The following is a 14,831-nucleotide window of genomic DNA, read 5'->3' as shown; positions in this document are numbered from 1 at the left end:
GGCGAATGAGCCCGACCCGGCTCGGTCGGTAATATCGGCGACGGCAACTTCGCGACTGTACCGGCATCTGACCTCAGCCGTCGGAATTGTGTTCAGAGAAGCTTATTAAGGTGCCTTTTCATGCTGACGCTCGACGCTCATTTGTAGCCTTAAAACAGATCAACGGAATTCTCTTTGAGAAATGCGTCGTTCTGGAGTAAATATTTTAATGTGGTCAAGAGAATACATGGGAAAAATAATAAAACATAATAAGCAATATGAAACATTAGAATATTCATATTGGCAGTTCGCATTACATGACGCGCCGACGAGGTAACATCCAACATTTTCAGCCTGCGCAAATTTTCGTACGGTGATAAAGGACCTGAAGGATTCGGATATAATTTAAAAAGGATGATGGCATCATTCAATCATTTTTAGTTATCTGATATAAATATTTGTTGTCAGAGGAGGGGGGTCAAAGCATTAATTTTATTATTTACGGTAACTCTCCCCCCTCCCCCCTCGATGATTTTATCCATATATACACAGACTTACAATTAAATATATTAAATATTTTTGTGAATCTGCATTTCTACAGTTATCATCTACGCTGATTTAACACAAATTTACCAACAAATTTATCGACTGGAGATTATTGAACAACGAAATTTTCTTACACGCTAACTTCCGTAAGGCCGATGGTCTTTAATATTACCTCATCGATGCATGACGTTAGATGCGATTTAACTTCTTTTTTTTTACGCTGACGTCAATGTGATGTCACGTTGTTACGCTCGATGCCGTTTCAGCATCTCATGAATTTTCGCTTTTACGAGTTTTAAAACGAGGTGAAAATGACAAAAATGAACAATTTATTAGAATATTTATAATTTCATTAGTCAACACAACTAGTGAGTTTGTTCACTCTTGTAACTATCACCTCGTCTTGAGAACCTAACAGCCTATCAGATTACAACAGGCGTGAGCATACAATTTTGAAAGAAGTCGGATAAACTGAATCTCTTAGAACGAGCTACTGAGTAACAGATGGTTCGTAATCACACCTATATAAGTCGTACGTTGAAACAAAATAATACTCTTTGTTATTTAACATCAAATATCTGTACAAGTTAGGCACTCGCATATGTTACGAATAATTATTCATACAAAGGTTCATTTTACATAAGTCTTGTATGTCGTACCGCTATGTCGATCGAAAACTTAACTTTAGGGGATAGATATTACGTACAATGACTTTAAACGTCAGTAAATATAATAATAATAATAAAACATGTAAACATAATACAAATGCAGAGAATGTACGATAAGAATGGATGTACAATAAATAGCAAATATCATTACAAAGAGACAGAGATACAGATAGATCAAGATAGAAAGAGGAAGAGAGAGAGGTAGAAACAGATAGAGAGACAAAGAGAGTCAGACACACGTCATCCGCTAGGACCTACTATTTACACAAGTTTGTTATATCAAAATATACGATCATTCTTATTACACGATATTAGTGATTCTAGTAAAAAATACGCTCTAGTTAGAAAGTACAGCGTCACACCGGAACTTGGACGCGAAAGCCCCCCGGAGGAGGGGTTTTCACACTTCGTCGGAGGCGAGCGCTTCTTTGACGTCCGGTGATGCCGACTCTTTTCTCTCTTTTCTCTCCTCCTCCTTCATCTGAAGCGCGACCGCAGATTCCAACACTCGTATCCTCCCTTCGTGCTTCACGATCACGGCTTTCAATTTTCTTATCTCTTCTCTGCATTCCTTCAGCATTTCCTCCTGCAATGACGATAACGCGTCGATGAACGATATGATCAACTTTATTCGACACGTACGCGGAAACGAAGCGCGTCGAATAACGAATAAAATAGATAAAACGTACGCATGCCGCTGATGAGATTTGGGCCGCATTTTGCACATTGGATGCAACCTTGGCTCCTTTACTCAGTATATTAGACTTCTTCTGGACTTTGAGCTCATTTTTCGAGGCGGTCGGCTGATAACCGTCCCTGAGAGATATCAAGACAGGCTCGGCGTCGGTGCCGGCTTCCCACTCTTCCGCCGATATCGCGGCCGTGTCGCCGGGCGTATCGGGATACAAGTCCTCTTGGAAAAGCTCCGACTGAAATCACACAATCGCCCGTGGAAACTCGTGTCTCGTTGATAGCATTTTGTTTTTTTCTTTTAACGCGCCTTTAAAAATTCGGGCCCGACTATCGTCGAAATTTATCCGTCTAAAGTACGAAGCAACCACTGTCTCTCACCTTCCTCGGCACTGTCATGGATACCACTTGGCAAAAGCCCGAATTGTTTAATCGATAGAATCTGGTTATTTCACAGCTATTAACGTCACAGCCCCGTTTTGGCATCATTCCTATACCTCGTTGAGGGTCAGGAGTTTGGAAAGTGTTGATATAGTGAACGAACGGTGGTTCGGGCGTAATTTCGAAATATCGGATCACAGAATCGCCCTTGCCGCATAAATACACTAAATTTGTATCGGGATCGTACAACGGGAACATAACTCCGTTGCTCGTGTCTAATTCTACCATAACTATGGGCTCGCCCAACATGTCGGGAGCTCGTAGCGAATATTGTCTTTCCGACATCTTGCTGAAACCCGTGGTAAAGACCAAGCCACCCCTGAAAATACAACACAAGCAGCTTTAGCAGTGATTACACCAGTCGCCCAGTATCTATCCGATGCGATAGTCCATCGTATTTTTTGTGTTTTTAGCGTTATTGATCTGTCACTATGTAACGTATGCTCACACATAGAAATTAATCATCAAAGCTTTACTACATCCACCTTGTTACCACCTTATACTTGACAAGGAGACAACATTTCTCACTTCAAAGTTCTCGTATATGAACGTTGTCCCACAATAAATAAGACACCTCGTGCGATGCAGGAGATTATCACTACTTCGTACGGAAGTGCAACATAGTACTTACTTAGACAAATTTATCTTTCTGCTTAAGCATTCTCCGGCGAATATATATATCTTTCTTCTCTCTGTTCTTTCACACATACAGATGCAAACGACAGTTTGTCACCGTATAATTATCTTATAAAGATATTACGCTGCCACAAAGTTAATGTTCATCGGTTTATGATTTACGTAATTACACTTGCACAATTCTAATGTTTACCTAACGTTTACAGTGTGTTACGGGGTTTGAATGAGTAACTTGATGAGTACGATACTTACTGCAACATCTCTATGGAGAAATATAGAGCACGCATCTTCGACATTCGTATTTATTAAGTCGGCATCTTCGTCATGTTGCAAATTCAGTCTTGCAGTTTTCCATTAAAAATTACAGAATCTCGCACTACACAAACCGGAAATACAAGATGATAAAAATAAATGTAGCCCTTCAAGAAAATGTTCTGCTTCTCTTACACAGCATTCACGGAAATAACTAAAGCGCGAGAAATACTAAGTACTAGTGTATGTTGATGCGGATATATATATATATATATATATATATTATCGCGTCGTAAAAATTAAAAACGGTAGAGAGGCAATAAGATAAACGAAAGGGTGAAGAGCTCGAACATATATATATGGCTATATTCGAGAGATAATTCGACGTTACCTGTACTGTACTTGTTATATTAATGTACTTGTGTAAAAAGGTGGATGTATACCATTTGATGATTATGTTAGAGATAAATGTTATATTTTTTTTCTCATATACAAATAGTATTTTAATCAAGTTTAAGTACCTAATGACATAAACGAATATTTACAATATGTTACAATTTGATACAATATTATTTACATTCCTTTGTTTTGACATTTACTTGGCACTTATATACTTTCTACATCCACACTCTCTCATGCAAGTTCACTCGTTAGTGTAAAAAAATGCACTCTTTTGTTTTTTTTTTTAATAAAAATTATGACCATAAGAAGAATGTTATATTGCTTCAATATTCAGGTCCCAAACATTCAACATTATATTACATGTATGTAAAGACAGTGTGATCACATGAAAAGATGTTCTGCCATTTTAGTTAAATATGCGTTAAAAGTAAAACATGTTTCGGCCGAATATATAGAATAATTAAAAGCACCTAATATTTACATTTCGAAATTTGGCGAAATAACGAGCGACACATTGCACTTTGGGGGGCAAGACTGATGCGACTAAAAATATCTCGAATTCAGGTAAGATCAAAATTAAATACTGTTACGTATCGTCTTGGAAAATTCGTGCTCTCTTTACGATGATCGTGTATTCAAGAATTTCACAATTTTCCAAAATACATTCAAATATATATCTTTTCTCTCTTTTCACGGGATTAATTGACCTTTCCTTCGTCTTTCTTTTAGCCGCACAGCCTTATCGTGCACGTATACAAATATATTCGAGCGATATACAACAATAAAAGAAAGCGATAAGATAGCAGTGAGATACTTGACAGACATGTAAAACATGGGAGAGACATACCTGAGAAAAATGGCACGGGTCGCCTTACTTCCTTCGTGCGCTATAGCCTCCTCTAATATTTCACCCGACCTCGGATCCAGGATTCGGATCTTTTTGTCTTTGCACGTAGTGACTATCCGAGATCCGTCCCAGTTCCAACATGCGGAATAAACAACGTCCGGGTGACAGTCGATGCGTACCAAGGCTTCCCCCGTGCCGACGTTCCAAATAATAACGAAATTGTCCGAGCCAGCCGTGAGCAACACATTCAATGCCGACGGATGCCACAGCACTAGACCGACTCTGCGTTGGTGCAGCTGCAGATCTACTATCGATTCGGTCAATGTCCTGGAGATACCCCCGTCAGGTATTTGCCATACTTTGACGACACAATCCTCGGAGCCGGAAGCTATGACATTATCGTTATGAGGACACCATGCGATATCTAATACAGGTCCCTTGTGTCCGCCTACTAAAGGATAGTCCGCCGGTATTCTTCCTACCTATAACGATTCGCAAAAATCAATCGATCGATCAACCATCGAGCCCGCAGAAGCACATATACTAGTGTGTACCCGCAAAGAAATTCGCTATGATACAAACGAAGATACGATCGTTCTTCTGTTACACAGCAGACAGCGACGACAGTTGCGTTAAATCAGGAGAAAGTTAAAGACGCGACACCGGCGAAACTGGGGCGTAAATGCATAAAAAGAAGAGAATGAGAAAGAGAGAGAGAGAGAGAGAGAGAAAGAGAGAGAGGCGGCTTACCTTGTTGTGCGGCAAGACGATGAAGGCACCGCCGCCCGCCGATTCCACGATAATGGCGAGAAATTTTGGATTCACCGCGCAGAACGTCGAGTCCCACGACGATTTCGAGACTCTGATGTTGTCGTAACATTGCTCGCGCTTCAGCGGGGTTCCGTACACGTGGCGGAACTTGCTGCTACGCACCACGCGAAAAGACATGTCTGCTGCACCTACTTTCAATTACAGGACAGACGTGAGTGAAATGCGGCTAAGGTACTGGTGTGCGTATGTGTGTGTATGCGCGAGAAAGAGAGAAGGGGAAAAGACTGAGAGAAAGAGAGAGAGAGAGAGAGAGAAGAACGCTAAATAACCTCTACAACGGTGTACACGGCTTCACGCGTCGCTTATTATGATTATTTTAATAAATTATCGTTGCACGTATCCGCTACGGGAGCCCACGGGCGTGGGCGTCGCGTGTGGAACATCCCCATTTTATAAATAGATTCCCCACTCTCTCTCTCTCTCTCCAAGCCCTCCGCGTATCGCGAGCCGAAAGGATACACACGACCGAAATAAGAATAATATTTCGTACGTTCGGTCACCGTCACTTATCCGTGCATCGATACGTGCACGCGGCACGAACGGCCGCGGGTGTGCCGGCCGTTCAACAGCCATTGAACGATTTATCGCAACGCGAGCGAGCGAGCGAAAGAGAGAGAGAGAGAGAGCGACGAACGCGCACTTCCCGCGCTCCTTACATGGTGCATCGAAAAATGATTTCGATCCACCGAAATAGACGGGGTCGCGCGAGTACGAGAGAGCGTCGCGCGAGAGCGGGCCGCGCCCGCGTCGACGCGAGCCAGAGCGAGAAAGCGCGAGATCGTGATTCAGAGCGATTCAAAATAATATGAGATATATGTCATCCGCCCGCTCACTCGCTCTCTCGCTCGCTCGCTGCGCGACACACACACACACACACGCACGTACGCGCGTACACAGCGAGGCCGGAGGAAACGGTCGCTTTAAAACACCCTTACGACTAATTTGGACTTTTGAAAATCGCGGCCGAGGAGCGCTACGTCGAGGAGGCGACTTCGTGCGTGGACTACCACCGCGAACAATACCGCGAGAACGCGATACGAACCGGCGAATCTAACAGGAAGGAAAGCCGCACTCCCGACCGCCCGTTATCGCGACGTGTTATCTCCCGTACGCTCGCGACGCATTTTCAACGGCGCGTTAGTCACCGTTAAAACGACGAACCAGGAACGTACGAAGGAAGGAACGATCGATCGGGAGGCAAGGCTGTTTCGTATTCCCGCCACTGACGTTACACGCGTCGCCGCCGAACGTAACTCGCCCGACGACCACGTAGCAGCAGCGCCAGAAACACGAAGGCTCGCGCTCTCTCGCGCGAGAACACCTTATTTGGAGATGCACACCCTGCTCATTCGCAACAGTCACCCTCCGCCGACGATATCGCTCGACGTCCCGCGCTATTTATCCTCGCCCGCCCGCCCGGCCGCTCTCGCTCTCTCTCTCTCTCTTCCTCGCACCGCCGCGTTTTCGCACGCCGCCGCCGCACGGCCCGCTCCTTTCGCAATTTCGTTTTCGAACCTCGCCGCTAAACCGTTCTCGCGGATAATCCGCCGGATTACCGACATACCAAGAACGATTACGGTCGATACCTTGGCCTGAATCCCGTCAACGCGCCGCACAAATGGCCTCCCCGCAAGTTACGCGTGCTAAGCGAAACTTACGGACTAATCTCGCCCGTTGTGACAGAAGATGCACGAATTTGGATAAGTACTCTCCTCCCCGCCCCCTAACCTCAAGAGTGGACGATGACGAAAACGGACGTGCGCGCGAGCGGCCGCCTTTCCAACCGCGACAGGGCGGCCCCAACTAATCTGGGGTCCCTAGAAAACAAAGGCCGGTTATTCATGGTCGGACCTTATATTCGAGGCCATCTTAAGTTCATCTTCAGATATTTTGCAGCCAATGAAATGAGTTGTACAGCATCTGCAGATGAAATTAAGACGGTCTTAAATGTAAGATCCAGCTATGAATATCGGCCATAAGCCGAGTCATCAATGCAAGTTTACTAAATCAGTCGATTAGATTCAGCTCTTCCGTTGGAACTGTCCAATCGCATCATTGTTAAATAAATGCGATTGGTCAGTTCCAATGGACAAACTGAATTTAATCGAGGGGTTTGATTAATTCACATTAGTGACACCGAACCTTAAGATATCTTATATTTAAGACCCTGCATAATGGAAATATATTAGGAATAAATATTAAATATTAGGATAGAATTAGGAATAACATGATTAAACATAATTCACAATGAAAAAGAATAAAAGATATAAATATACGAGGTCTGGCTATTTAATAACGAGACTGCGCGCGCAGAAGTCGTCCTAGAGGGGAAGGGGGGAAACGAATGCAGCGTTGGATAGGTGGAAGTGTCTACTATTCCAGTACAAAAACTCGTTTTTGTCGCTATAGTAGTATTTTTTCTATAGAGATTAGAAACGAACGTGTTTTTTTCTCGTGCCGATAACAATGTGTGACGAAAAACACGAGCAACGGATCAATGTGAAATTTCTCGTTAAATTAAAAAAAACTCCGACTGAGTGCTATAACTTGTTGAAAGAGGTCTATGGTGAGAATTCTCTATCTCGTGCGCGTGTTTTTGAATAAACGGTTTTCTGAAGGCCGAGAGAGCACCGAAGATGACCAACGTCCAGGTCGACCTGTCTCTGTTTCAACTCCGCAAACAGTGACCAAAATCAATGAAATTGTGCGCAGAGATCGTCGTATGAGCATGAGGACGATTGCTGAGACTGTAAACGCCGATAAAGAAACTGTCAGAAAAATTTTACATGACGAATTTGTTTTGAATTGACCATGAAGAAAGTCTGTGTGAAATTGATCCCAAGCGTTATTTCGCCGCTAGAGGCACTCCAGTGCACGAACACGCGCCGTACTCGCCTGATTTAGCACCTTGTGACTTTTTCCTGTTTTCAAAGATCAAGTCTGTCTTAAAAGGAACCCGGTTCGAATCGATGGAAGAGGTGAAGCAAAAATCGGCGGAGCTCCTAAATATACTTACAAAAGAAAACTTCCAGCATTGCTTTGACCAATGGAAAGAACGAATGGAACGGTGTGTGGCGAGGGGAGGGGAGTACATTGAAAGGGAGCATTCGATTGTAGAATAATTTTTAAAATAAAACTCTTTTTCATAAGCAGTCTCGTTATTTAATAGCCAGACCTCGTAGAAATTGTGTCATACAACCGTTCATTTCATTCCATCGTGTGAAAATAATTCCTAATTCTCGTTCCTAATATTTAATATTTATTCCTAATATCTTCTATTATTAGCCTATAACTGGATTTAAACCAGCGATATCCAATAGGCGTGCAGTTCTTCTGGAAAAGCGGTACGCTCATTGGATATCACATATCACATTGCACGTCGCGCTAGCTGCGAGTCATAACTCGTTCCATTTATCGTCACGCTCACGTTAAGCCCGTACCAAACTACGGATTGAAGATTGAGATTAAATTAAATTTGGCCAATCAGTACAAAGTTAACTGAACTCAAGTTTAGTGAAATTTAATCAACTTTGCACTGATTGGTCAAATTTCAATTCAATCTCAATCTTCAATCCGCAGTTCTGATACGAGCTTTAATGGAACGGATGATTATAATGTTGCGAGCGTGAATGTTGCGATCGTTATGTGGAACGTACACTCTGTTAGATAGAACAGGGTAGCCAACATATAAGCTTGACTAACTAAATCTAGTTTAGGACGAATCAGTGGACGTATGAACATACTTCGTATAAATCTTACCTAGAAGTTACAACGATCAGCCCTGAATGTCAGACGTGTTTCGAAAGTCGCTGAAATATTGCCCAACTCTGGTGTCGACCACCGATATTGCTTATCTACTTTTTCGTTGCTTGTATCTCGTAACTAATTATTGCACCATGGTTTGAGCCAGATCATGGTCACAATGACACGTCTTATCTTCAAATAGTAATCTTGCCGGTTTGAAGAGGCTTGGAGTACAATAAACGATTGAAGGTCGACGGTTTCCATGCATTAATGTGGAAAGAAGGAGGCCGTGGATTTGAAGTATGAATCTTGTCGAGAATTCGGATGCGCAATACGTCGTTGATAATCGATTGAAAGATTTTATCGAGGCTGAAAACAAGAAGCAACAATTTCAGGTTAATTTTCATTCGCTCGTATAACTTGCTTTCAGATCTCTTTTGGTCATACTCAGCAACACCTTTATCTTGCAATATTATCAAATATTGACAATATGTATCTTGTAAGGTAATGGCTAACCATAAATATGTGAAATATTAGTCTTACATAGACTTCGAATATATTTAGATTTTTGCTTTTTTATATCCATTTGTAAGGAAGACTGACTTGCTCATATTTTTGTTGATACTTTTAGGTATTGGTACATGAGTTAACCGATATTTGTTGGGAGAGTTGTATGGACAGGCCGTCAGCACGCTTGGAGGCCAAAGTTCAGAAGTGTCTTGTGAATTGTGTGGAAAGATTCATCGATACTACCAACTTTGTTACAAATAGGTTAAAACATATTGCTTCAAGCTCGCAGCCTGAGCTAGGTAGCTTGGAATGATTAAGTCATTCCAAGGATTATCACTTATAAAGTAGTAGTATGAAGTTTTTGTAACATATTTCAATGTGAATTAAATCAGTATCAAGGATTCATCATGTTATCAAGCATACAGCAATTCTTTAAGCGTCACCAGCGTAAATTTATAATTGGAAGTGCCATTTTTGGTGGTATTGTCCTTATAACGCGTTATACCCAGTATAGGATTCGTGAATGGCAACAAAGAGAGATAAGAGCGATATTGGAAAGGGCGAAGAAACAACAACACTTTGAGCATTTGGAGAAAACATGTGATCAAATGACAAAGAGTCTTGCCTTAAACATAAGGAATACTATAATCAAGGAACTTGACGGACAGACTATTATAAATCAACTCAAACATGGCTCTGCAAATAAGATTGCATTGTGGAATGAGCTGAAAGTTATAGCTGTTACACGGTCGGCTGTAATAATTTATGCATACACGATGCTAGTTACATTTCTTAGAATTCAAATTAATGTAATCAGCGGATACATGTACCAGAATCAGATTGCAGAGAACAACGTTGAGGAATATGATGTACGAGCGAAATACTTGCAACTTTCTGCTTATTTTATACATGACGGAGTTCAGAAATTGTGCAACCTTATGAAAAGTAAGGTCGAACAAGTCACATTTGCAATATCTTTGGACAACAAGTTAACATTAAGAGATTTAGAACAAATTTACTGGGCGATCACATCATCTATATTTGCCGATAACTTAAACGATCCTATTAAGAATTTTACAAGTTACGCAATATCGGCTACGCAACAGGCTAAAAAACTAACTAATGGAAACAACGAGACGTCCGTGTATTCAAATATAATTGATCAGACGTTAGATCTATTAGAGAGCGACGAGGTCCAAAATTTAACGCAAAGAAACATCAGAAGCGGATTCGTGTCATTAATAGATCGCATATCTGAATACTTTGACATTGCTTCCAAAACCAAAAATGGAATATCGTATTCGGAAACATCAAGTCAAGACGATCCGAATGAAGCCGTGAATAATGGGACGAGCGAATTTTTAGATATTAATAAAAGCACCTTGCCGATGGCCAAAATTATTCCTATTATAATCGGCCAAATTCCGGATAATCCAGTAATAAGAGACGCATCGGCGGATTTACTTGAATACCTTATGTCAAATAATGATATCAAAATGCTTGGGGCAAATATTTACGAAGCATTCAGTTGTAAGACTTACGCTTAAATTGCGACAATTACTTTAAAGGTTTATGTTAGAATATAGCAACTTATCTTTACAACATAGGACGAATCGTGTATGAGGGAAAGTAATAATTTGTGTAAATAAAATATTCTCATTTCAAGTTGGGACTCGCGAAGAAAAACTCAAGATAAAAAATAAATTTACAGACTGTATCAATATATGATTTCACTTTTTTCATATATAAATTGGTTCTGATCGTTGTGCATATAAAAATATTGACAAAAAATAGATAGGAAGTATTTTCCTTCGATTGAAATTATATTTTTGATTGAAATATCATAAAATATCATTGTGAATATTTTATTTTAAATTTCCACAATCTCGTCTTAATATTTTCATGTGCAGAATACGAAAGGAATCGTATCTTTTAATATTTCTGTTTTTTTATACATTTGCACTAGTGTATAAACCGCAAGTACATATTGAGGATTCTGTATATTAAAATTCTGTTTTTATTTTAGATGAGTTTAAGAATTAAAATTATCATTAAATATGTCCAACTAAGTATAACATTATATAGTTATCACAATTTGATAAACATAAGTGGCAAATAAAATAATACTTAATAACGAGGGATGTACTATTTTCATGTATAATATATTTAATCAATGATTTGATATTGATACAAAGTTTGTGTTGTACATTTCTAATTTTATACGAAGTTCCTACGTTTCCACGTTTTAAATACATTTATATTCCGATCCTGATTAAAATAGTTTATTCATGTAAGAGAAACAACAGTACATCAAAGATCATTAATAAGAGTAATATTGAAAAAGTTATTAAGTCGATTACTTCCATAGTTTCTTAATCGACATATTCTTTTCGGAATCTTTTTGCATCACCTTTGCTACAGCCATTTCAAAATCTTCTTGAGTTACATGAACACGACGTTCTCTAAGAGCGTACATTCCAGCTTCAGTGCAGACACCCTAAATAATATTACAATTCATATAAAAAACTTAGATTTATATATACATATATACTTATTTTGTTTTATCAAAATGCAACTAAATTGTGGAAAGCTTCTAAAAATGTGACAAAAGTACAAATGAAACATGTTAGAAAAATTGTTGAATTCCTGCGAGCAGAACATTTTAATTCTTTTTTCCTAAGTGATTTTAGATGAAAAAAAATAGCTTCTCTTCGGAGTAGATTGAATTTACATATTTAACATTTATATTTATTTTATGCAAGTAGTTAGAAAGCTACAAATAGAAGTCAGAATTGTTACCTTAACTTCTGCTCCTGACGCACCAGGCATGAGTTCAGCTATCTTTCTTAGGTTTATTCCACGGGTCAAGTTCATTTTTCTAGAATGGATCTTTAAGATGTCCAATCTAGCTTCTTCATTTGGTGGTGGGAATTCAATTTTACGATCAATACGTCCAGGACGTAATAACGCAGGATCCAAGATATCAATTCTGTTTGTAGCCATGATAACCTTTATATTCTTCGTTGCTTCAAAGCCATCCAATTGATTAAGTAATTCTAACATGGTTCGTTGAACCTGGAAAAGTATAACTTATATGTTAAGAAACATAAAATCATAAATATACTTTTTCCATATATAGTTACTTCACTATCGCCTCCAGATCCAGATTCAATCCGGGAACTACCGATGGAATCGATTTCATCCATGAATATTATAGATGGTGCATGTTCTCTCGCCATAACAAAAAGTTCACGAACCATACGTGATCCTTCCCCAATAAATTTCTGTACTAATTCAGATCCAGATACACGAATAAAAGTACATTCGGTGTGATGCGCAACAGCTCTTGCAAGCAAAGTCTTGCCGGTACCTAAAGATTTTGCATTGTTATAATAGAATCAAAATTATTCAAGTGTTTACAGTATACAGCGGCAAAAAATTAAATGATTCCTATGATTTTAAATCTTTAATAACATGGCAAATTGTTACCTGGTGGTCCATATAATAATACACCCTTAGGTTGCGCAATTCCAAGAGCATCAAACAGTTCCGGATGTTTAACCGGTAACTCTATAACTTCTTTGATTTCCTTTATTTGCTTGTCTAAACCTCCAACCATTTCGTACGTAGAATCCGGTACTTTTTCTACCATCATGAGGGAAACAAGTGGATCCACTTTATTTGGCAATATTTTATGTAAAGTGTAACTTTCATTGCGCAAAGCCACACGCGAGTTTGGTGTCACATCATTGATGTCAATATTCTTGTCTAAATCTACCACAAACTTGCCCTCAGGATGTACTTTGACTAAGACCTTCTTTTTGTCCATCGGTTTGACCACCTCTCCTACATATGAGCCCTGTTCTTGTAAGAGTTGCAACTCCTCTCGAAGCATCCGTACTATGAAGAAAAGAAGATAAAAATTATACAATCATTTTCTTACACACAATCAAGAACATGTTCAATCTCTATGGCTCATATTCAGAATTTACTCTTATGAATAAAAATGGTTTCTCAGTCAATCAGGTGGTTCCTGAGCTACTTTTAGGGATATTTTTATTTTATTTTATCAATAAAAATAAATCCAGAATATGAATCCATGAATTTTATACAATAACAGGTTTATTTATTTATTTTTTTTGCTGAATTGGTTACATTAGCTTGCACTAATCCTCTTCTCCTATTTCTTCCACCAATAGATCTGAACCATAGATTTGTCTCTTTTTCAGTTCTATTAGTATACACTAGTTTAATGGAAAAGAACAGACCTATTTATATTGAATGAGAACAAGTACCTTTGGCATTAAGTTCATTTCGCTGTGCCTGTAGTCTCCTTAGGTTTTGGCTCTTCTCAGCAACAATCAATTGCAATTCCTCGATTTTCGTAATGTAATACGGTTTGAAACCTTCCCCCTTGGCATTTTTGTCATCAATATCCATCTTAAAAATTCCCCAAATGTGTATTCGAGTTACAATTACCAATTAATATAAGATTTCAGTTGGTAAATGAAATTTGCCTTACCTTATTTGTAAGCGTCATGATTGACTCACAGGTAGTAATGAACGTTCCGGGTGAGTATTTAATATATTTCCATTTATATGACAGAAACACAAGTGCAGAACATCAACTTCTACCGCGAGAGACCTAACCCTATCTCACGCCAAATTTCATGAACGGTCAGTTCTTGCTTGTCATTATTACGACCTATCCAGATGAACAACCGCATGATTGCATGCACGATGTCTAATTTTCAAGAAACAAGCCCTCCTATTGGATCGTACATATGCGTTCCGAAATTCATTGATGAAAAACTTGACAAAATAGAGGGTGAAAGCGTCGAAAGTATTGAGAGACACAAATGAATCGCCCCCCGGTAACCTTTTGAAGTATTTCTTATAGCAATTAGACTGCATCCTGTGGAGATAATCAATGATCAGCGGATATGATTGGTATGTACTTTCAGATCTCGATCGAGCGTAACGCTACCGCTGCTCCGATTGGCTGTGCTCCTTCAGTGTGTACGCTCTGAAGTGCAAACGAGTTGCGCGTCTACACCGACCGACACTTCTGCGACATAAATATGTAAATACAGTATGGCCGAGAGAAGCGGAATCTTTCATACTTTTGCGGATGGCATTTCGCCATATGACTGAAAGAGTTGTAAAATTTCATCGCTCAATGTAATCTTGTGGATTTACGTACCGTCGAGCGAAATGACGTGAGCGGTTCCACGAAAACTTTATAACGTATTTCAACCGGTCGCATTGGTATGTTGTTCGGTTGT

The 14,831-nt window shown here is 39.6% G+C and overlaps 4 protein-coding genes across 12 annotated transcripts; 2 read left to right on the top strand and 2 right to left on the bottom strand.

Annotated features, from left to right (window-relative positions):
* Positions 1-852: 852 nt before the first annotated feature.
* On the bottom strand, positions 853-7,037 carry LOC106747059 (coronin-6). Of its 9 annotated transcripts, none has more exons than XM_014624314.1 (6): positions 6,951-7,037; positions 5,212-5,423; positions 4,462-4,943; positions 2,265-2,643; positions 1,883-2,122; positions 853-1,779 (listed from the first exon to the last, which is right to left on the bottom strand). In XM_014624314.1, the coding sequence occupies exons 2-6, from the start codon at positions 5,407-5,409 to the stop codon at positions 1,594-1,596; spliced, it is 1,485 nt and encodes a 494-aa protein (XP_014479800.1). In that variant the 5' UTR covers positions 5,410-5,423; positions 6,951-7,037; the 3' UTR covers positions 853-1,593. The 9 variants fall into 9 exon arrangements, with proteins under 9 accessions (XP_014479800.1, XP_014479799.1, XP_014479792.1 ...); XM_014624313.1 differs by having other exon boundaries at positions 5,212-5,420; positions 6,951-7,003; XM_014624306.1 differs by having other exon boundaries at positions 6,879-6,967.
* A 2,040-nt stretch (positions 7,038-9,077) lies between these two features.
* LOC106747070 (mitochondrial import inner membrane translocase subunit Tim8 A-like) lies at positions 9,078-9,951 on the top strand. The gene is made up of 2 exons (XM_014624343.1): positions 9,078-9,431; positions 9,668-9,951. The coding sequence occupies exons 1-2, from the start codon at positions 9,339-9,341 to the stop codon at positions 9,857-9,859; spliced, it is 285 nt and encodes a 94-aa protein (XP_014479829.1). The 5' UTR covers positions 9,078-9,338; the 3' UTR covers positions 9,860-9,951.
* LOC106747069 (peroxisomal biogenesis factor 3) lies at positions 9,939-11,683 on the top strand. Its single transcript, XM_014624342.1, has one exon. It carries the CDS (start codon positions 9,954-9,956, stop codon positions 11,091-11,093), a length of 1,140 nt encoding a protein of 379 aa, XP_014479828.1. The 5' UTR covers positions 9,939-9,953; the 3' UTR covers positions 11,094-11,683.
* A 129-nt stretch (positions 11,684-11,812) lies between these two features.
* LOC106747068 (26S protease regulatory subunit 8) lies at positions 11,813-14,263 on the bottom strand. Its single transcript, XM_014624341.1, has 6 exons — positions 14,069-14,263; positions 13,842-13,986; positions 13,036-13,446; positions 12,690-12,916; positions 12,346-12,621; positions 11,813-12,043 (listed from the first exon to the last, which is right to left on the bottom strand). The coding sequence occupies exons 1-6, from the start codon at positions 14,084-14,086 to the stop codon at positions 11,903-11,905; spliced, it is 1,218 nt and encodes a 405-aa protein (XP_014479827.1). The 5' UTR covers positions 14,087-14,263; the 3' UTR covers positions 11,813-11,902.
* Between the last annotated feature and the right edge of the window lie 568 nt (positions 14,264-14,831).

The sequence above is a fragment of the Dinoponera quadriceps genome, unplaced genomic scaffold, assembly GCF_001313825.1.
Source record: "Dinoponera quadriceps isolate SergipeBrazil2010 unplaced genomic scaffold, ASM131382v1 scaffold2110, whole genome shotgun sequence".
Classification (NCBI taxonomy): domain Eukaryota; kingdom Metazoa; phylum Arthropoda; class Insecta; order Hymenoptera; family Formicidae; genus Dinoponera; species Dinoponera quadriceps.
This window is presented reverse-complemented; position numbering and strand designations above follow the sequence as displayed.